The 23578-nt window shown below is 41.5% G+C and overlaps 1 protein-coding gene across 1 annotated transcript in view; it reads right to left on the bottom strand.

Moving 5' to 3' along the window:
* The window catches only part of LOC124292553 (QRFP-like peptide receptor), a 64534-nt gene extending 54519 nt beyond the window's left edge, over window positions 1–10015 (bottom strand). Inside the window, exon 1 of the mRNA XM_046729687.1 lies at window positions 9262–10015. Within this exon, the coding sequence (XP_046585643.1) occupies window positions 9262–9570 (309 nt within the window). The 5' untranslated portion in view covers window positions 9571–10015. The remainder of the gene's footprint in view (window positions 1–9261) is intronic.
* Window positions 10016–23578: the final 13563 nt, after the last annotated feature.

Raw genomic sequence — 23578 nt, 5'->3', positions numbered from 1 at the left:
CTCCATCTTCACGTAGTGCATGGCGGGTGCTGCTCACATAGGTTCGTTTTTAGAAAATGGAGCCGTGGGAAAAAATAAACATTGAATCGTTTTCGCTGACAAATGAGAAACATCAATTTGAAGATAAAAGGAAATCCTTCGAGGGGAATGCGAGAATGTTTATTGCCTTCACGAAATTAGAGACATCTTTCAAACTGGACATGGTAAGTTGTTGATATTGGTGAAGTTCAGGCACGACCGAGTCTCCAGCATAAACACACCGTGAGACAATACTGCTGATTGTGGAAACAATGGAACGGTGGAACTGGCGTCACCTTGTGAGCAAAAGATTGCAATTAGCAAAAGACTGACATATCTGACAAGGCGTTTAAACCCAGTTCTCATAACCTTTTGAGAAACACACACTCGAGAGCTCACTCTCCATTTCATTCAAAGCCATCCACCTCGGCCACTGGTCGAATAATTCAAAACAGGCATTTTATATGCATCGTCTTGCTAATACGTAAATACAATGTGCGTGTGCGTGTGTATTTTTCTGCCTCGCTCTCTGGGAATAACACGGTACTGGTCACGGCGATGGCAAGGGCATCTGTTCATGGTTAATTCAAATTATAATAGTAAAATTCGATTATATTGCTGCATACTGAGTTATTTACTGTATACTGAGTGAAGTTGTATTATATACCATGTTAAGTAATGTCGTAAATGACTAAAACAGAGCTATAAACTCTTAGTTATAGTGAATTAGTTAATGTTTATAATAAGTGGAATAACATGTTATTGCTGAACTTGTTTCAATTTGTTGTGATGGGCTTGAGCAGAGCAGCAGGTAAAATTGTTGTTTTCACTACAAGAGTCGAGCGAAATATCAATCTATATTTTAGTAGTACCGACGATATTCTAACGTGTGCCAGAGCAACTGGTGAGACCGAGTTGGGCGGTGAGAAAAGCACACAGAATATGATCAGTTTTAGAAACAAACTGTTTGCCTAAGCTCGCGTGACGACAAATGAAATTATAAACTGCGTCTCACTGTGCAACCTACAAAAAGCCACAGATATGGTCCGTTCCGAATTTCCATGCCACCTCTAAGTTGGTGCCGACAAGTGTATCTATGAAGACAAGGCCAGTATTGTGAGAGTATTGAACAACACGATTCTTCTTTTACAATATCTTTGTTACATACCAGACATTGTATTGAAAAGAAAGGTTCCAAAGAACGTATCTGAGGCTGTATGTGAACGGTTTGAGGCCAGCTATCATCTAAATGATATTTAGTGTAAACACAAACTGAAACACACAGTGATCCTCTGGTGATAACTTGTTGCCAAGGGGTGTTAAATCGTGACCACCGAGTGTTAAATCTTTGCCTCTGGATGTTGAATCGTGACCTCTGAGTCTTAAATCTTTGCCTCTGGATGTTGAATCGTGACCTCCGAGTGTTAAATCTTTGCCTCTGGATGTTGAATCGTGACCTCCGAGTGTTAAATCTTTGCCTCTGGATGTTGAAACGTAACCTCCGAGTCTTAAATCTTTGAATATGGATGTTGAATCGTGACCTCCGAGTGTTAAATCTTTGCCTCTGGATGTTGAATCGTGACCTCCGAGTGTTAAATCTTTGCCTATGGATGTTGAATCGTGACCTCCGAGTGTTAAATCTTTGCCTCTGGATGTTGAATCGTGACCTCTGAGTGTTAAATCTTTGCCTCTGGATGTTGAATCGTGACCTCTGAGTGTTAAATCTTTGCCTCTGGATGCTAACTCGAGATCACAAGGCGACACATTGTTGCCACGGAATGTTAAATGGGGATCTCAAGGTGGTATTTTGGGTAAAGGCGAAGTCATTGCTATGCAATTCCAAATTGTAGATACTGAGTGTTGAATCGTAACCTCCGGGTGTGAAGATGTTGCCACCGCACACTCAATATTCTTAATCGTTGATCTTTGTCATTATCATGGCCTCCCGACTGGAAGTCGTTGCTGTTGGGCGTTAATTCGCGGTCTTCAGGTGGTAACTCATTGCCACAGGATGTTACATCGTGACAAGACGTAAACACTCACACATTTTACAGAAACTTAAACAATATGCACGAAAATAAAATATTAATACAAACAAACACCTAACCGTTGACATGAAAAGTTGAAATAACAATATACAATCATGTCTGAATCTTCTCATCTTGGGATACAAGCTCTTTTGTCATTTCAAACGAAATGAAAGAAATATAATCCTAACTTACAGGCTCACGTGTATATATACAGAAGAAAGCAGGTGTTACAAAACTAAAACCTGTTGCAAAAAGAAATCCAGACGGAAGTGATCCTGCTAGTGTAATGTTGTCATTCTTGTGTCCAAATCTGGAACAGTTACGTTCTTGGAAAGCCGAATTTCAGTAGGTGTATGCATTTCATATGCTACAAAAGTCTCAATGAAGACGGGGGTGGTTGGAAAACCTCAGTGTGAGGAATGTTTTGGTTTCCAAGAATGCATCTTAAGCAAATAAGCGAGACATCCTTCACCGCTGCACTTTCAGAGACAGGGGATATGGGGCCACTTTTACAACCGGTAACGGAGAGTGCAAAACATGTTCAGTTTTAATGAGATTGCGTCGCCAGCATATTAGTGTCGAGCCTAATGGAAACATTCCATGCTGTTAAATGGAGGGGTATGTTCAGAACTGCTGTTGGAAATTGGATTTTGTCCCCGATATGGAGAGATAACAAATGCGTCCACCATGTGTACCTCTACTGGTACATGTCACTATGGAGAAAACGTATTAACATCGTTTCTCTCACCAATTCCGGTAATTGGGACCCGGGATTGGTGGAAATAACGGATCTCGGCTGAAACAAAACATCGCGCAGACAGAGAGATGAAGACGTATGTGACGCTTGAGGTGATCACTGCCACAAGGTACATCAACTCCCGCCATCCGTCTTCTTATTAATAAGACCATAACACTGCCATCATTAACATCTTTACTTGATACGGATAGAGAATTCTCTGAAACTATTCTAATCAAGCTTTAATGATGTTGATATATTTTCAAATATGGCCATGTACATACAACAGAAATTAGTTTACTTTCGGCTGGTTGAGATAAACTGTGATACAAAGCCATGTTGTTGAACGTTGATACGCCCCACTGAAATATAATGTGATTCAGGTGGACGATGAATGCCACACACGTTCTGTAGTCATGGGTCAGTTTGATTCATCCGTATCATGAAGAGGAAGAATAAGAAGAAGAAGAAGCATGAATTACAGGATCATTCACAGATCAATGGGACACATAGGGACGTTTGGTAAATACGTAACATTGTTTAGTAATATTTCTATAACATATGTTTACCATATCTTCTAAATACCTTCATTAACAAGTATATGTCTACCTCAAAGGCCCTTAATCAGTTTATAAAGTATTAGGACAACTAGTATTCTTACACACCTGTGGGTGAGAAACCCATGTGAGATAACTGGTTTCAAACATGTCAGATCCAATTCCTACTCTATGATTGGCTACTTCATGATGGCGACCTGAGATGTTCACCTGGAACTGCTTTCCTCATTGAATTGTTGTGACCTGTCAGCTGTGCATCGGTCTAAATCATTAAAATCCGTTTCATAGGTTTACGGTTTTCATCACCATCTTCGACTTGACTATAATTCTACAGTAATGATGGAACTGTTTACATGGAGGGTCACGCTAGGTCTTAGTAAGCAGGTGGCCATCGAAAATGTCCGTTGTGCATTTTAGCACCTGTGTGATCTTGAGAATACACAATATTATGGTGCAGGGGTGACTATTTAGGGGAAACAGCTAGTCTATTGTAACATACTATTGCGATAGCGACAGTCTGTTGCGACAAACTATTGCAATACTACTGCAATAGATTTTTTCTCCTTGAATTGTCATTTCCCAAATAACGTGCAAACGGTTGACAATAATGTGGCAGTTGAACAAGTGAGTGATAGCACGAGCAACTGTCGTCGTAGTTGATGTATGTCTAGAATATATTCTTGTGTACATAATATAGCAAGGAGAAATGAACTTTCCTTAATATAAATTTGATATCCTCCTCATTTGATTCTGTCAGACGTGCAACATATTTGTGTTTTCTCACAGAAGCCGCTCCTGAGTGGATGGTTTATAAATAAAAGCACTGCACCACGCTGAACGAACCAAAGCAGTCTGCATCAGACATGAAACAGAATCGTGATGTCAAAGTGAGTTTCCACCGCCTGCACCGTGCACGAACAGCAGGTTCACAGAGAAAACAGGAATTATCTTGTACCAGCTGCACAGGAATTTGAATCATTTCTGCTTCCATCAGGCCCACATGCACAGTAACGAGGTGTGCAGGTCACAGTAAACATCACCTGACAATCAGATTCCTTCAGCATCATGCATCAAAGCCGATGTTCCCATCAGGCAGTCTACTCCATCGACCCACAGCATGGCCTGAATAGTTCAATAACTCTCAGGACGTCACACAGACAGCACTGTTGGAATACAATGTCTTTAATAAGAATCAGAGATCAGGTTATCAGAGGTTCGGGTTCGCTGGATATAAGAGCTTCCTGGAAGCTATATCTATTGTCGAGTTGATGTATATATGAACTCAACACTACGTACTATATATACTGACACACACGGACAGAATAGAATATGCGAGGATACTTAATAAAGTAAAGAGATTAACAGACTGTTGGGGGTATGACCAATCATCTCTTCCAGATCCCCGTCCACTGTGTGGCGTCCGGCACACATCCTGCCACGTGCAGACACAGGCTCCAGAATCTACATCAGGTCATGTGGCAGGGAGCGTGAACCCTGTTTGTATAACGAGAGTACACATGGAAGATAATGAAGACGTGAGACTAGCTATCCACCCCACCCCTTCTGGATCCTCCCCTGTGTTGAATGTTTCATCTTAAATTTTTACTGGTTTTCCCGTTCAGGAAATATCAGTACATGGGCTAGCTAAACAAAGACAAAACCAATGTTGTTGTTTTTCTGAAAGAGAAATTAATTTTTTTCACAAATGGATGAATTATTTAATACTGGGGCTCTTGACAATAATTCGCCCATGGGAAATTGAAGTTCCTGTATTTTTCCGAACGGTTAGTATAAAAAACAATGTATATTAAGGCCTCCCAAGTGTGTCTGTGAAGTATTGGGAGGTAGCGAGGACCGAGGCGACAGGTTACAGGTGGAAGCACCTTGTTTGTGACTGGATTGTTTCATGCACGTTACAGCGGATACCTTGGTATCTAAATCGTATATTGTTCCATTCGTATAAAACAAACACTCATTCACACACTGTCAATGGACACACAGCCAATGTTTCAGAGGGGTCTTTATACTACTGTCAGGCTAAAGTTCTTAATTAGGGACTAATTGGGGTATAACATATTTTGGATGTATTGATGCTATTGTTCTTAATTTGATCAACTGTTCTCGTCGCTCGTAAGCACTGACCAGATGTCAAAGATGATAAAAATACATCATAACAAAGAAAGCCACGTTTACATGCGCATTCCACCTTTGTCGTCAAGGACTGTTATACGTCATATCCAGTAATATCATCGTAATGTGATAACAGAGAGGTGTGTAGTACAGATAGGTCCACCGTAATGTGTGAATATATCCACGTCATATCAAGCTTAGTATTCAGTAAAGGGACCCTTGTTTCAGGAAAATATAGGGGCGGTGGGGTAGCCTAGAGGCCAAAGCGTTCGCTCGTCACGCCGAAGGCCCGGATTCGATTCCCCACATGGGTACAATGATGTTGCCGGAACATTGCTAAAAGCGGCGTAAAACCATACTCACTCACTCACCTTCACTCCCATCTGGTTCGCTGTGATACTTGACACCTATGTATATCTGAAATCGGTGCATGTACATCAGGAATTAAATGGAAGGATGCCTCTATTGGCTGTTTTTCAACATAACGTGCTTAAGAATCTTCCGATCACTCCCTTGCGATTTTCGTGCTTAACCACAGTGGTATAATAATACATTGCGCAAACATTGGTTAGTGTCTGGTCCCGTTGACATAACAGAAGTAAGCTAATCTAATAATGCCTCGTTTCAGGTGATTTGTCTAGAAACGTTTTCTTGTTATGACAATGTAAATCGCTTTGGCATTTCGATCAGAGAGCGTTATCTGCAGGCAGTGAGTTGCTTTAGGATATGACCGTGCTGTATTCTATTACCATGACGTTTAATTGTCAATCTAATAATTTATCAAAAGTGGTGTTTAGGCTATAAATACCATATTGATTAAACGACAACCTTTGTGAAAGGCCTTCAGTGTTGCACATCCACAAGGCCATCTGTTTCTTGTAATTAGGTTTTTACAGATGACAGGCGATGTTAGAAAGTATGTATTACGGTTCCCCATACATGAAATATGTGCATTGATGAAAACTCTGTTTGAGCTGCACTACTGGTTGTGATACACCGGTGACCCAGCTGTCATCACCTGCTACCTGCCCTTTGGGGAGCACGCTCTAAATCGCCGCTATCTCTGCGTCATCGTCTACATCAACCAACATTCACCGAACTCTTACAGAAACGGGCGCTGACATTCATTATCATTATCACGCTCGACCACTTCAATGAACATTAACCAGCCGATGATCAACAAGAGATGCTAAATATACACACAATTTACCGTCGGTGTCATGCATTAACGTCCCCCCAAGGTCATGTTTGGCGCATACAGCGGCATATCAGTGTCCAGCGTGACGTCAAGGCGTGCAATGTCGAGCATGGCGTCATGCATTATATGCAACAGTCCTGTCATGTGTTCTGTCCCCTCAGCACGACGAGTAGTCGGCTACATGACCACAAACCTAAATATATAATATTATATTCCTTAATGCGGCTTATTGGTGCCTGGTTGTCAGTGTAAACAAGAAGTCACACAAGGTATGAAGTTGTGATATATACAGGGTGGAATTCAGCCTGCCCGGTGGCAGTCCCGAACATAACATGGAGGTTCTGATTATTTTCCATTTTACAACCAAGGTGAACACTTACGCGATCTCTGTTCGGTGTGATCTGACATTGCAGTGAATCATGGGATATCACTATGTCTCTGCAGCTCGGTATTACGGAGTAAGCCAGGTTGTCCTGGGTGGACGTCTTGCGTAGGCTACGGGGCAGTAATATCCATTATGACGTTATGTATATGGTAGGCTTCAGTGCTACAATATCCATCATGACGTTATGTATATGGTAGGCTTCAGTGATACAATATCCATCATGACGTTATGTATATGGTAGGCTTCAGTGCTGCAATATCCATTATGACGTTATGTATATGGTAGGCTTCAGTGCTGCAATATCCATTATGACGTTATGTATATGGTAGGCTTCAGTGCTACAATATCCATTATGACGTTATGTATATGGTAGGCTACAGTGCTGCAATATCCATTATGACGTTATGTATATGGTAGGCTTCAGTGCTGCAATATCCATCATAACGTTATGTATATGGTAGGCTTCAGTGCTGCAATATCCATTATGACGTTATGTATATGGTAGGCTTCAGTGCTACAATATCCATTATGACGTTATGTATATGGTAGGCTTCAGTGCTCCAATATCCATCATGACGTTATGTATACGGTAGGCTTCAGTGCTCCAATATCCATTATGACGTTATGTATATGGTAGGCTTCAGTGCTGCAATATCCATTATGACGTTATGTATATGGTAGGCTTCAGTGCTGCAATATCCATTATGACGTTATGTATATGGTAGGCTTCAGTGCTGCAATATCCATTATGACGTTATGTATATGGTAGGCTTCAGTGCTGCAATATCCATTATGACGTTATGTATATGGTAGGCTTCAGTGCTGCAATATCCATTATGACGTTATGTATATGGTAGGCTTCAGTACTGCAATATCCATTATGGCGTTGTGTATATAGAGGGCTTCAGTGTCGTAATATTCATTATGACGTCATGTATAGTGTAAGCTTCAGTATTGCAGTATCACCACTACAACATGATCCCCCAACAACCCTGCCCCATGGTTTACTGTTTAGATACCTTTCATCTTTAATCTGAACTTGTTTGCTAACTATAAATAACCCCTCTCAACATGTGTAAGCACGTATCCTGTATACACGTCTTGCTGTGAATGGGATGTAAACAAGTACATACACACATATGGCGCTAATATATAACCATACAGGTTTAAAGACGATTCATTCATTCTACAGCATGCGAGTGCTTACCTTTTTCCTAAAACATTTAGTTCTGTATCATTTACGTTCATAGCACTGAAGACATTTTGTGCATTTATGAACTGACTTCGCTGTAGAAATACGTCAACAAAATGACTTCACAAACTACTTTTTAATGAGCAAACCAAAATGTAGACACCAGTACGAGTGACATCGTTCAGCGCAGTGATACAAGACATATTCTGCACGGCCTGTTTTGAGTTGACGAGAAAACAGTTACCCTTTAGTGTCCTCGTTGCTTAAGGTTCGTGGACAAAAACCCAAAAACCAAAACGTTGCTCGGTTTTCCAATTTTAAGCCATGGAATCACTTGCAAACATTTGATTGAAAGTGAACCTCACACTAGGGGCGAAATAATATAAACACGTAGTAAATACGCATCTGGTAAGCAATCGCAAAGGAGTGGGGGGGGAGCTCTAATAGCAGGTTAAGGTCCACAGATCAAAGATGGAGGAAATGTCTACATTGGCGTGCAAAGATAATTGCTCTCTTACAACTTACTTGCAGTTGTAAAATGGAGGCCTCAGTCATTGAAACAAACAGTAAATATGCTTGGAACATTAACCTTCATGGTTCTAACAATATTTCCAGCATAACCTCTCCAAAACCATCACTCAAACACATATAAGCAAAGGCTTTGTGTTTGGTTGTTCTTGACAAACAATATGTTAACACTGAGAGATACACTGTAGGCACATACATCAGTGATGATCTGCTTTCATTGATTTCTCCACATTTTGGAAGACTTCAATCGTCATCAATGAATCTTAACGCTCATGTCAAAATTTAAATACCAATCATCATGGTGACCTCAGTATATTCTAAAACACAAACTGACAACGTTTTACAAAAACACGTGGTGTTGGTGCAACATTGTATGTCAATTAAAGTGAAAGTAAGACATGACGTTACAGGTAGTTCACATTACCGTATGTTAGAATGAAGTGGCCTATATCATCCACGTTATTTTTGGTACAGGTGTGCTACTCACCTTTACAGGCACACAGGTGAGCACAAGGAGCAGGTCCGCGGTGGCCAGACTCAGCAAGAATATGTTGGTGACGTTCTGCATGCGCCTGTACCTGGCCACGGACACGATGACCAGCGTGTTGCCCACAAGCCCCAACAACAGAGTCAGGCCGTACCCCAGGGCGTTCGGCACCAACTCGTCCAGGGGTACATTGTTCACAGAGTCTTCGTAGTTGTAGTAGTACTCATCGGTGGCGTTTTCCACGTCTTCGGCAACGACGTTATGCGACGTTGTTGAGTCGTGAAACGTCATGAGCGAAAGGGTTGTCATTTTGTAAAGGGCACGTTTGATGGTGGATTTTGGCAACTATTCCATGTAATTTTCATGATTGTGTCATGTTTGTAGTTGTCAGCGAGAACACGACCTCAAGCCTGGTGCACCGCTCCAGATGGGAACGTGACGTCCTGGCGTAACGTCGCACGCGCTATGTTCTAATGCAATCACGAATCACTTCCAGGAGGAAATTAAATATTTGACATTCTCCGTTTTTAATCTGGGCGGCATGGTAATCCATATGGAGATCTCTCTGCTGCCGCAACAGACAGCAAATGTAGCAGTTGTCCGGTATATCGACCCGCACGCTTTGATAACACACCGATAAAAGTTGGTCCTCCTCTCTTACACTGACTTGTTTAACTTGTAGTGACTGTATGTCTACAGGGGACGAAGGCCGACACAAGGAGAAGAGCAGCAGCTCACCCAACGCTCCCTACGTCACGGCGATGAGACAGTCAGTGATCAACGAGCAGAAGAGGCAACTTAGGCTCAGAATTAAAGCCCTACTGCCTCCAGGCTGCACGTTGACATTTATAGTTCATTACTCGTATTTCCAATTTTGCATTGCTCAATGTGATTTGATGCGTACGTTGGTATTGTTTAATCGATGTAGGCGTTCCCATGTGGTGTTAGGATTGTTAGGACACTTTAGGTTCTGGCCTTAAAATGGAGAGAGCGTGTGTGGGAAGTATTCACATGTATCAATGTTGTATTCATGATATTTTAAGCATATATTAAAGCGTTCGATTAGTACTGTTAGAAATACAGTAAATCACTTGATATATACATACACATGAAAACAGGTATCGCAACATCTATGAATTTTAACACCCATATAGCCATATATATTTATATCATAATTATGTTTGTGTGCATGATTATTTTGGCCCTTCGGGTGCACCATACATTGATTTTAAATCTGCATGTGCTGCGATGAATACATGTACCCGTCATAAGGCAAATAAGGTAAACTGCACTTACAGGTCGGTAACTTGGAGAATCAATTGATTTCGTTGTTGTTGAGCAAATATCGGGCCTCCTCGTCTGACAGCTACTCAAAGATGGCAAGTTATTAGTATTTAGAAGGCTTTTCATTGAAGGCTATTGCTACAGATGTTGGCAAGAAAACATCGGCAAACTAATGACAAGGATCGTAAGCCTACAGGTCGACCACGAGTAACTCCACGAAGATAATAACAAATGATATGATGTCGGTTCTAACGTTATGTTCATGATACCATTTATCTTCATAAGCAATACCAAATTGTAAACATGTGGGAAAAGTATGTTCAAATTCAGTTCAGTGTAGAAGAGTGGAGTCCGCAAGACGCTTGAGGTGTATGTTTTGCGTATGTTACGTCTTGAATAGAGTCAGCATGCAGATGGTGTATCTGAACTTGGTATTGATCATCCTTCAGCGACACCACATAGCACTTCAGGAGCGAGAAAGATTCACCTCATTTCTGACGACTGTTGAGGTAAATGATGTGATGATCTGTTGACATGATACGTGGAGAGGCACCTCCACGATATAGTGTTGTCACAAACTGAACTGAAGAAGATGAAGGAAGCACCCCACAAACATGAAAGTGTTGAACGGACAGTCTTCACAGACATGAGAATGTTTAGAGTAGGGTCGTCAGAGACATGAGAATTTTAAAAGGATGCTTGTCACAGACATGAGAGTTTTGAGGCGAAGACTTTGACAAATGTGAGAGAGTTGAGAAGAGAGTTGTATCATACATGAGAGTTTTGTCGGGAAGTCTTTGACAAATGTGAGAGTTTTGAGGCGAAGACTTTGACAAACATGACAGAATTAAGAAGAGAGTTATATCAGACATGAGAGTTTTAGGACAAAGATTTTGACAAATGTGAGAGGTTTGAGGGGAGGTATGTCACAGATATGAGATATTTGAGGGGAGGGTTTTCACAGGCATTAGAGAGAATATTACGGAAGGTCTTCACATATGTTTTAGGGAAAGATGGTCTTGGGCTATAATGGTATCGCTTATAGGCTTGAGTACCCAGAACGACACTTCAACATCAATCTAGATTCAAAATGGCGACTTTGTATAAGCAAATCCTTGATTTATTTCCAGCAAGTGTGTTTATAACAAAACAGAAAACTATTAAAGGAAGACAGATCTGGAATCGATGTATTCCTCAGTATTAAGGCATAGGACGGGAAATCGGTTTGCTGAAAGGCGAATCGAGCACATCAGATATTGCCGTTTGTCGGCGTCTTTGGGCGAAAATGGGATCGGATTGTATCTGTGTTGCCGACTAATTCACTGTACTTGCATGACGATATAATACAGTGGATGACAGAGAATGTGGAGTGTCTTGCATAATTGCTAACAGCGACCGGAAACTTAACTCAGTCATTGGTGTTACGTCCCAAGTATTACCAGAGAGCCAAACTAGACTCCCTTTTCGTCCACCATAACATCCCTTCCGGATGGATGACGATCGAAAGTAAAAAAAAATCCTATAAGGGCATCATTGTTATTATGTGTTTCACGTAGCACCAAATTTTGAACATGGGTCGACCGACAAAAAAAACCCAAACTTAATAAAGACAAAATTGTCTGAATAGTGCTCTTGATTCTCATTTGTTGTACTTGTTATTACAATTTCTCGCGTTCTCTGGACTTCAAACTTGTGGCAGCGACTGATATGAAGGTAAACAATCTTTTTTAATGACGAAACTCACCCTAAATATCTTAGATAACATTTATTAATCTTTTAATAAAATATTAAATAATGAAATCTTTGTAGATCAATCGATATCAAGAGAGATAGAGAGAGGGGGAGATTGTTACACTAAGGTGGCAACAGGTTCATTATACAAGTGAGGTGAGGTGAAATTGGGTTTAACGTCGTGCTTGAGAATATTTCGCTCATATGACGACGTGCATGCGTGTGTATGTGTAGGTGCGGCTGCTTGTACTAGCCCAGACTGAAGCTGGTTTTATAGTGCTAGCCCACTGAGATACCATGCCGAAGTGAAGCATGAATACCCCACTCAGACACATTATACTGACTCCGAGTCGACCAGTCCTTGATGTACCCATTAATGCCGAGCGCCAGGCAGGGACCAACAAGTACCATATTAACGTCTTTTGGTATGACGCGGTCGGGGAACCAATCCGCGACCTTCCGCTCTCCGCATTATACAAGTAGTACAACATGTATGCACAATGTACAGAGGGTACAATGCATATTCTTCTTTACAATTGCGACTGATTATTTCTTTATTTCAGGGCAAGAAATACATACTTTGCTAGACAATTAATAACATCTGGGATTTTGGATGATACTAGCTAAAATTGACACCATAATTGGGAGTAAAAAACTATACGCCTCCCTCTTGAACTCAAAATTTGTTTGGTTACCAAGTTTTTCAAAATGGGACAGAGTTCTAAAGAGTGATTTTACTGAAAACGACTGGAAACTTTTTAACATTATTGCGAATAAATGTTCGCGAAGCACAGACTTGAAATGGTTGCAATATAGAATTATCCACAATATCCTCCCAACAAAACAACTACTTTATAAAATGGGATACACATCCTCACCAATATGTCCATTTTGTGAACAAGAAAGAGAAACTATCAACCATATGTTATGGGAATGTGAATTTGTTTTTAAATTATGAAAAGAAATAGAATCATGGTTGAACTCGGTACAGTTACAACTGGAACTTACAAATAAAATCGTTATATTGGGAATGAAAGGAAAAAACAATAATCCGATTAATGAAATCATTTCAGTTGTCAAACATTATATCTACAGATGCAGCATAAATGGTTTCAAACCAAAGTTAGAATATTTAAAGAATGAAATTGTCCGTCACTATGATATGTCAAGATATGTTTACTTATCTGCGGGAACTGAACAATTGTTTTTTCAATATTGGTCAACATTACATCTATTACTTGGAAGATAATCCAGCCAATTTTACTTTTTCAGCCAACTGTACATTTTCATACATGTATACATATACCATTGTATTATTATGAAACTTATCTATACATGTTTGCCTGTACATGAAATATGGAAAATAAAAAAAAAATAAAAATTAATGCCGAGCGCCAGGCAGGGACCAACAAGTACCATATTAACGTCTTTTGGTATGACGCGGTCGGGGAACCAATCCGCGACCTTCCGCTCTCCGCATTATACAAGTAGTACAACATGTATGCACAATGTACAGAGGGTACAATGCATATTCTTCTTTACAATTGCGACTGATTATTTCTTTATTTCAGGGCAAGAAATACATACTTTGCTAGACAATTAATAACATCTGGGATTTTGGATGATACTAGCTAATAAAATAGGATATGTTGGATTTACAATATAATATTCAGGTAACAATTTTATCAAATCTGACAAAAAAGGACATATTAAGCAGAAATGGTACTCTGTTTCAAGACAGGGAACAATGCATAGATGACAAAATCGTTGATCTTTAGCAGTATGAAGTTTTCTATCTTCCTCTGTCATTAATCTTTGATTTGAACACCTAAATTTAGTTAGGGCTATTCTATATGAAGTAACATTCACAACTGACAAATAGTCTTCACAACATTATTCCTTCTTCAGAGATTGATATACAATACATTTGGGAAACGAGCATATTAATTCAAACGATGTCTGTTGATCTATTGATATATAGATGAGAACAACTTACATCCTGATTGTGCCACACATAACTTAAACCATATTTATTTAACAATTGTTTTACATTATGGGCTCAACATTGTCAACCAACTTCTGCTAATTTATATTGATAACGGTATGTGTGGAATAATATTCCATTATCCTTTTGGTATAACAACCGTGTCCAGTATTTTACAATTGTCTAGTTTTGAAAGATAAACATCAATTAAATTCGGTGCCTTTCTACCAAGAAAGAGAATTTGCTTTAAGAAATTATTCTATACTCTGTCTGCATCCAGTGATGAAATCCCCATATTTCTGAGCAGCAAACTAAAGTTGGGAATACTTTGTGGTCAAAGATGTTGAGAAGAACTGATAATGTTAATTTTCTGAAATTTGATTGCTGGGAACTAAAGTATTTAATACTTTCTGCACATGACAAATTTTTTTGTGGTATATGCCATGACCCACTGCATGAGAAATGAACACTCAAATATGTGCAAAAAGACACAATTTCTAGTTGGGTATCATTAAAATTATGTTTTTCGCATTTCTGTAATCTACCACCTTTCCTGAAAACCATACATTTAGTTTTACTAATATTGACGGTTAAAGACCACTTTTTACAATATATTGCAGGATAATTCAATCTTTTTTGTAAACCTCGGACAGTGCTATCAAACAGTAACATATCAGCGAAGAGTAATATAGACACCAATGCAACTATCTTCATCATCACCAAGAAATTCAGTAATATCATTAACATACAATGACAATAGCACTGGTGATAGTTGGCAACCCTGTTTTATTCCGCTCAAACAGTCAGACAGTTGTGTGTAGCCACCTTACAATGATATACATGACTCAACATTTGTGTACATATTTCAAATTAATCTAAAACAATTACCTTTGACATTGCCAGTCCAAAGTTAATACATCAAACTTGTTCTATTGATGGAATCCAGTGGAGCTTTAAGATCAACGAAACAACAGTATAGTCTGCCCTTATATAAAGACAAATATTAGAGACCAGTGTATCTAGCACAAATATATTGTGCTTGAATGAGTTTATAGAGTTCATAAATTTTAAAAGGTTATCAAATTAAGATGACACTACTTCCACTTTAAAAGGGATATGAAGGTGATACTTCAAAATAGACCAGATGTTTGTTTTTCGTTTTCGTCTGCTATACGAGTAGCAGACATCATGGTCGGTCTGTTGTCAAGGTCATAACTCTGATTTTTTATGACGAGTCGGTACGTTCTAGGTTCGAGTCAGCGGTGTTGGAATGACAAAAATGTTGGGTTTTTTTATTTTGGGGTGGCAATAAAATTAGGGTCGGTCGGGCGATGAGATACACAAAAAATAAAAATTCTGCCCTAACAATGACTTGAAACATGTATTGATTCAATCCTATCCTGAACAGTTAGCTGAAGCTATCCCCTTTGATAAAAGATGGGGAATAGGAATTGATGTATCTCATCCTGATGTTAATCAACCTTGGTAATGGCGGGGGAGGTAGGCTGGGTGGACCTGTTGGGAAAAACATGAATGTATGTCCAGGAAACGTTGTTGTTGTAAATATTGTCCTTGATATGTTTTGTATGTATATGAATAAAACAATTGATGTTATTATTTTGAGATCTGTTTTTCTATAAATAGTTTATTCAAAGATGATTTTCATAAAAAAAAACAAATAACTAACAGACCACATGACGTAAAGATTGTCGCTAGTTTACGTCAGTCGGTAATGCGTGTAATCCGTCATGTATCTAGAGTGTGACTGACATTGATGTAATTGTCCACATACTGTGTCAACTCAAGCGCCATGGAACATCAAGATCACATTAGAGGGTAGAGAGTCTCTTTTAGATGCTCTATATAGGCCGCGGTACCACACTGAACCCGTATGTATGTAAGGATGCAATCTGCCCACGACAGTGTGTTTATTTTGTAATTAGTCTAGCAGAGGCAGGGATAATACCGAGGAACGGTTTGTCTCTCCGGCAGCTTGACATGTTTAGAAGTATGTTCGCATTCCACAGTGCAGCTTGATAGAGCTGTTGACTGGCAGCCATTCACGCACCTGCATATTGCCTACATTGGAGTCAGTTTGATTAAACTACCGGAGAGAAAAACCATGCTATATTTATACACACAATCATAGGTAAGATGAGGATGTTCTGAATGTCGGTATTGATGTAGATAGTGTGTGTGGGGAACGAACTGTTTATTGGTTCAGCACCCAGCCTGCCAAAACAATCCTATATTATGGCGGAGAGTTTTCGGCCGCTCACACAAATATGTATGTATTCCGAAAATTTACACGCATTAAGTGACATCTGACGAACTGTTATCACGAGTCCAGCTTCAAGCTGGTCGTGCATCTTATCCAGCTGTAAGAGAAAACACCCCAGTTTGAAGTTAGAGCGATTTAGTAGCAACACAGTTTTCCGAGCGTTATCGTGGAATATCCAACTTAAAATATCTTGAAATTTATCTTCAATAACGACAGGGTAAATTCAAAGAAATGTGGTCTCTACATTACTGCAATGTTGTCGGTGCGAGAGTGTGATGGTATCTAGATCGTACCTCTATTGTACCAGCTTGGTGTTATGCCTGTGCAGTTTGTTCATCACGATTCAAAGGTTTATCGTCTCTACCCATACCATACACGCATGCAACGTACATCGTTAAAGGTCTGGGAACCCCACAGTGCAAATATAACGGATAGACTAGAGACACACAAGGTATATACGGGGAGACATTAGCCACAGTGCAGAATGCATCATAAACGTCCATGATGGGGATACACAAGGCAAATACAGCACCACGTGAAAGTGATGACAGAAATGTGTAATGAAACATGAACCCATAAGTGCTGTGGTTATAACATCATGTTGTTCCATGCATAATTCTCTACATTTCAAACTGGATATTCCCATCTGTGTCTGCCTGTGACGCCAGACCAAATGGTCTCTCAAGAATACCAACACCGGCACATGCCGTTTTGCTTCTACAAGCTCTGTAGAATAAATTAAACCCTGCTGCCTACTTACATATTGTTGACCAATAGCATACAGAGTACATAGGCGTGGGTCAGTATTTCGGAAAGTCATTGATGTTGTTTCGTGTCTACAGTACACTGGGTGGTTTATTCTATACTCCATAATATAATCCCACATTGGTATTTACCAACAGAATTACATGACAGGCTCGCGGTCTTTAAACGAACAAGCAATAAACACTACATTTACTATACTGTGATTCGTGTTATTTCGTGTCTACAGTTCCCTGGGTGTACACTATACAACATATATAATATACTGTGTGTGTTATACACAACTATACAGCCTATCCTAAACACGGAGGAAATATTGAGGAGGAACTTTAGGAAAGGAAAAGCGAGGGGAATCTTTGGAAGAGACTGTAAAAGTCAAAGCGATTGCAGATATTTTGAAACATACTTTTATGATCGTAAAAGCACAGTAAGCTTTTTCATAAAACACAATACATATGCATGAAGACTTCTATTGCAGTCCAACGTTGTCAGGTTCAGGCGTGGCCGCCAGCTGTAATTCTCCATACCTGAAAGATTTGCGCTATGATGACTTGATCGCGGTCCATGAACACAACAATTCGATGGGGCTGCTTGAAACACACACGGATGGCTTTAAGAAATTAATGCAGTGTATATATAGGTTAGAAACATGGGCCCACCGTTTGCTACTGTCATCGGGTGCACTAGAAACAACAGCAGGTGTCCCAGTATAATGACGACGCTTGGAGGAATCAGGTAGTTGCGCCTGTAAAGTAGTCTTTTTCGTTGGCTAAATGCCATAAAGTTTAGTTTAGATTTCCAAACTATTCCCTATGATTATGCTACTGTCCCACAGGTATTCAAGACAACAATACAACAACTTCAAACCTCAAGACAAGATTCACTTCGGATATTAACACACATGATGTCATGCATGGAGTGGAGGTGTGTTGGTTAGTTGTCCAGTGATGCAGCCATGCATGGAGTGGAGGTGTGTTGGTTAGTTGTCAAGTGATGCTGTCATGTATGGAGTGGAGGTGTGTTGGTTAGCTATCCAGTGATGCTGTCTTATAAGGAGTGGAGGTGTGTTGGTTAGTTGTCCAGTGATGCAGCCATGCATGGAGTGGAGGTTTGTTGGTTACTCGTCCAGTGATGCAGCCATGCATAGATTGGAGGTGTGTTGGTTAGTTGTCCAGTGATGCAGCCATGCATGGAGTGGAGGTGTGTTGGTTAGTTGTCCAGTGATGTTGTCATGCATAGAGTGGAGGTGTGTTGGTTAGCTGTCCAGTGATGATGTCATGCATGGAGTGGAGGTTTGTTGGTTAGTTGTCCAGTGATGCTGTCATGCATGGAGAAGAGGTGTGTTGGTTAGTTGTCCAGTGATGCAGCCATGCATGGAGTAGAGGTGTGTTGGTTAGTTGTCCAGTGAAGCTGTCATGCATGGAGTGGAGGTTTGTTGGTTAGTTGTCCAGTGATGATGTCATGCATGGAGTGGAGGTGTGTTGGCTAGTTGTCCAGTGATTCAGCTATACATGGAGAGGAGGTGTGTTAGTTAGTTGTCCAGTGATGCAGCCATGCATGGAGTGGAGGTGTGTTGGTTAGTTGTCCAGTGATGCAGTCATGCATGGAGTGGAGGTGTGTTGGTTAGTTGTCCAGTGATGCAGCCATGCATGGAGCGGAGGTGTGTTGGTTAGTTGTACAATGATGCTGTCATGCATGGAATGGATGTTCGTTGGTTAGTTGTCCAGTGGTGCAGCCATGCATGGAGAGGAGGTGTGTTGGTTAGTTGTCCAGTGATGCAGCCATGGATGGACTTGAGGAGTGTTGGTTAGTTGTAAAGTGATGCTGTCATGCATGGAATGGAGGTGTGTTTGTTAGTTGTCCAGTGATGCAGCCATGCATGGAGTGGAGGTGTGTTGGTTAGTTGTCAAGTGATGCAGCCATGGATAGACTTGAGGTGTGTTAGTTAGTTGTCCAGTGATGCAGCCATGCATGGAATGGAGGTGTGTTGGTTAGTTGTCCAGTGATGCAGCCATGCATGGAGTGGAGGTGTGTTGGTTAGTTGTCCAGTGATGCTGTCATACATGGAGTGGAGGTGTGTTGGTTAGTTGTCCAGTGATGCAACCATGCATGGAGAGGAGGTGTGCTGGTTAGTTGTCCAGTGATGCAGCCATGCATGGAGTGGAGGTGTGTTGGTTAGTTGTACAATGACGCTGTCATGCATGGAATGGATGTTCGTTGGTTAGTTGTCCAGTGGTGCAGCCATGCATGGAGAGGAGGTGTCTTGGTTAGTTGTCCAGTGAAGCAGCCATGGATGGACTCAGTGATGCTGAGGTGTTGGTTAGTTGTCCAGTGATGCTGTCATGCATGGAATGGAGGTGTGTTGGTTAGTTGTCCAGTGATGCAGCCATGCATGGAGTTGAGGTGTGTTGGTTAGTTGTCCAGTGATGCAGCCATGGATGGAGTGGAGGTGTGTTGGTTAGTTGTCCAGTGATGCAGCCATGCATGGAGTGGAGGTGTGTTGGTTAGTTGTCCAGTGATGCAGCCATGCATGGAGTGGAGGTGTGTTGGTTAGTTGTCAAGTGATGCAGTCATGCATGGAGTGGAGGTGTGTTGGTTAGTTGTCCAGTGATGCAGCCATGCATGGAGTTGAGGTGTGTTGGTTAGTTGTCCAGTGATGCAGCCATGCATGGAGTGGAGGTGTGTTGGTTAGTTGTCCAGTGATGCTGTCATGCATGGAGTGGAGGTGTGTTGGCTTAGTTGTCCAGTGATGCTGTCATGCATGGAGTGGAGGTGTGTTGGTTAGTTGTCCAGTGATTCAGCCATGCAGCCATGCATGGAGTTGAGGTGTGTTGGTTAGTTGTCCAGTGATGCTGTCATGCATGGAGTGGAGTGTGTTGGTTAATGATGCTGTCATGCATGGAGGAGTGTGATGCAAGTGATGCTGTCATGCATGGAGTTAGTTGTCCACTGATGCAGGTGTGTTGGTTAGTTGTCCAGTGATGCTGTCATGCATGGAGTGGAGGTGTGTTGGTTAGTTGTCCAGTGATGCAGCCATGCATGGAGTGGAGGTGTGTTGGTTAGTTGTCCAGTGATGCTGTCATGCATGGAGTGGAGGTGTGTTGGTTAGTTGTCCAGTGATGCAGCCATGCATGGAGTGGAGGTGTGTTGGTTAGTTGTCCAGTGATGCAGCCATGCATGGAGTGGAGGTGTGTTGGTTAGTTAGTTGTCCAGTGATGCAGCCATGCATGGAGTGAGGTGTGTGGATGGAGTGATGAGGTGTTGTCCAGTTGGTTAGTTGTTAGTTGTCCAAGTGATGCATGCATGGAGTGGAGGTGTGTTAGTTAGTTGTCCAGTGATGCAGCCATGGATGGAGTGAAGGTGTTGGTTATGCATGGAGTTGTGTTGATTAGTTGTCCAGTGATGCAGCATGCATAGATGCCATGCATGGAGGTGTGTTGGTTAGTTGTCCAGTGATGCAGCCATGCATGGAGTGGAGGTGTGTTGGTTAGTTGTCCAGTGATGCAGCCATGCATGGAGTGGAGGTGTGTTGGTTAGTTGTCCAGTGATGCAGCCATGCATGGAGTGGAGGTGTGTTGGTTAGTTGTCCAGTGATGCAGCCATGCATGGAGTGGAGGTGTGTTGGTTAGTTGTCCAGTGATGCAACCATGCATGGAGTGGAGGTGTGTTGGTTAGTTGTCCAGTGATGCAGCCATGCATGGAGTGGAGGTGTGTTGGTTAGTTGTCCAGTGATGCAGCCATGCATGGAGTGGAGGTGTGTTGGCTAGTTATCCAGTGATGGTGTCATGCATGGAGTGGAGGTGTGTTGGTTAGTTGTCCAGTGATGCAGCCATGCATGGAGTGGAGGTGTGTTGGCTTGTTGTCCAGTGATGCAGCCACGCATTGAGTGGAAGTGTGTTGGTTAGTTGTCCAGTGATGCAGCCATCCATGGAGTGGAGGTGTGTTGGTTATTTGTCCAGTGATGCTGTCATGCAAGGAGTGGAGGTGTGTTGGTTTAGTGGTCCAGTGATGCAGCCATGCATGGAGTGGAGGTGTGTTGGTTAGTTGTCCAGTGATGCAGCCATGCATGGAGTGGAGGTGTGTTGGTTAGTTGTCCAGTGATGCAGCCATGCATGGAGTGGAGGTGTGTTGGTTAGTTGTCCAGTGATGCAGCCATGCATGGAGTTGAGGTGTGTTGGTTAGTTGTCCAGTGATGCAGCCATGCATGGAGTGGAGGTGTGTTGGTTAGTTGTCCAGTGATGCAGCCATGCATGGAGTGGAGGTGTGTTGGCTAGTTGTCCAGTGATGGTGTCATGCATGGAGTGGAGGTGTGTTGGTTAGTTGTCCAGTGATGCAGCCATGCATGGAGTGGAGGTGTGTTGGTTAGTTGTCCAGTGATGCAGCCACGCATTGAGTGGAAGTGTGTTGGTTAGTTGTCCAGTGATGCAGCCATCCATGGAGTGGAGGTGTGTTGGCTAGTTATCCAGTGATGCTGTCATGCATGGAGAGGAGGTGTGTTGGTTAGTTGTCCAGTGATGCAGCCATGCATGGAGTGGAGGTGTGTTGGTTAGTTGTCCAGTGATGCAGCCATGCATGGAATGGAGGTGTGTTGGTTAGTTGTCCAGTGATGCAGCCATGCATGGAGTGGAGGTGTGTTGGTTAGTTGTCCAGTGATGCAGTCATGCATGGAGTGGTGGTGTGTTGGTTAGTTGTCCAGTGATGCAGCCATGCATGGAGTGGAGGTGTGTTGGTTAGTTGTCCAGTGATGCAGCCATGCATGGAGTGGAAGTGTGTTGGTTAGTTGTCCAGTGATGCAGCCATGCATGGAGTGGAGGTGTGTTGGTTAGTGGTCCAGTGATTCAGCCATGCATGGAGTGGAGGTGTGTTGACTAGTTATCCAGTGATGCTGTCATGCATGGAGCGGAGGGTTGTTGTGTAGCTGACGCATAACCAACGAACCTTCCCTGCAAGCACCTGAAAGACATCACTCGAGACTTAACCAATAAACCACTACTGGATAAGATTATGTCATGAAGTCCAACTGCCTCCTCTAAAACATACGGATGCTCGTTGTTACATGTTAATGCCCTCTAGATTACTTATTATGCTTTTTGCGTACTTATATTGAACAACTGGTGGGCTCAAAGAATAATTGTGTATTGTTTGGACATCCTCTTATCACAGTGATATCTCATTTTATCGTTCCTTTGCAAAGGCAGGTCACTAGTTATAAAACACTAATTAAAGAGACTCCGAACGCTGTATTATCATGTACGCTATGATGGTCACAGTGCGGTTGAGCTACAAATGGAAGTAGAGTGGTGTAGTTAAGTGGTATATTGGCAAATACAATTACCAGGACTAATGTCTCCTGCAACTTCCGATATCAGTACTGGCTTTTTGTGGACAATCCATAAACTGCGCCCATTAAACATCATGTTGTGACACACTTCCAGCCTTCTAGAAGGCACCCTAGAAGGACATGTTCAGAAAACAAGTGAACGATTATCATTCAATCCGGCAATTTATGCCTGAATGCATGCATGATGCACGTGCGTCTCGATTTCAATGTTGTGTTTGTGCGAACTCTTCCCTTTCCACAAACAAAAACATTTCTAACCTCAATCTCGAACAATACTTTAGTGGGCAAAACAGTCTATACGACCACGATTCATGTTATTCTCAAACTTGACTTCCGGTGTATATTTTTACAAAAATAGGTTCAAATACTCCAATGATACTTAAATGTCATATCCAATATTACGACCTTTCTTTTGCTTTTCAGTATATATGAAAAGAAGCAAACAACAGCCCTAATCCCATAGCCAGCGCGTATGCATATCGAATCCAACTTCAGTAAAGCCGCTGCTTTGACGCCATAGTGGAGAGACGTTTCCTTTGTTTACAGTGTATTCATCTACATGAAAATGGAGAAATTTTCCGTTATTTTCTTGATGTATAATAGACATACAACGGGATATTGGATTGCATGGAGGTGTTCCAGATAATCAAGCAAAGGTACAAAGGTGCCATTTCTTTCTTCATACTTCCATGAGCTAATACTGATTAAGAACGGATGAAAGTTAATATGATGTCGCATTGATGCCTTTAACCATTAATGGTGAACATGTGTATGAAGTCAATTACTCTACGCATGCACTGAAATGGTGATACTCCATTTTAATCTCCAGTGGGTGTTTTCACTATCAGTGATCATGGGATTATCAAAGCACCAATGGGAGTAAGGGGTGCTTCTCTACTAACGAAATCTAATCTTGTGACAGCAGATAGAAACA

Source organism: Haliotis rubra, unplaced genomic scaffold, assembly GCF_003918875.1.
Source record: "Haliotis rubra isolate DU_JTF1 unplaced genomic scaffold, ASM391887v1 Scf52, whole genome shotgun sequence".
NCBI lineage: Eukaryota > Metazoa > Mollusca > Gastropoda > Lepetellida > Haliotidae > Haliotis > Haliotis rubra.
Note: the sequence above shows the minus strand (reverse complement) of the source record. Positions and strands in the feature narration are given on the sequence as shown.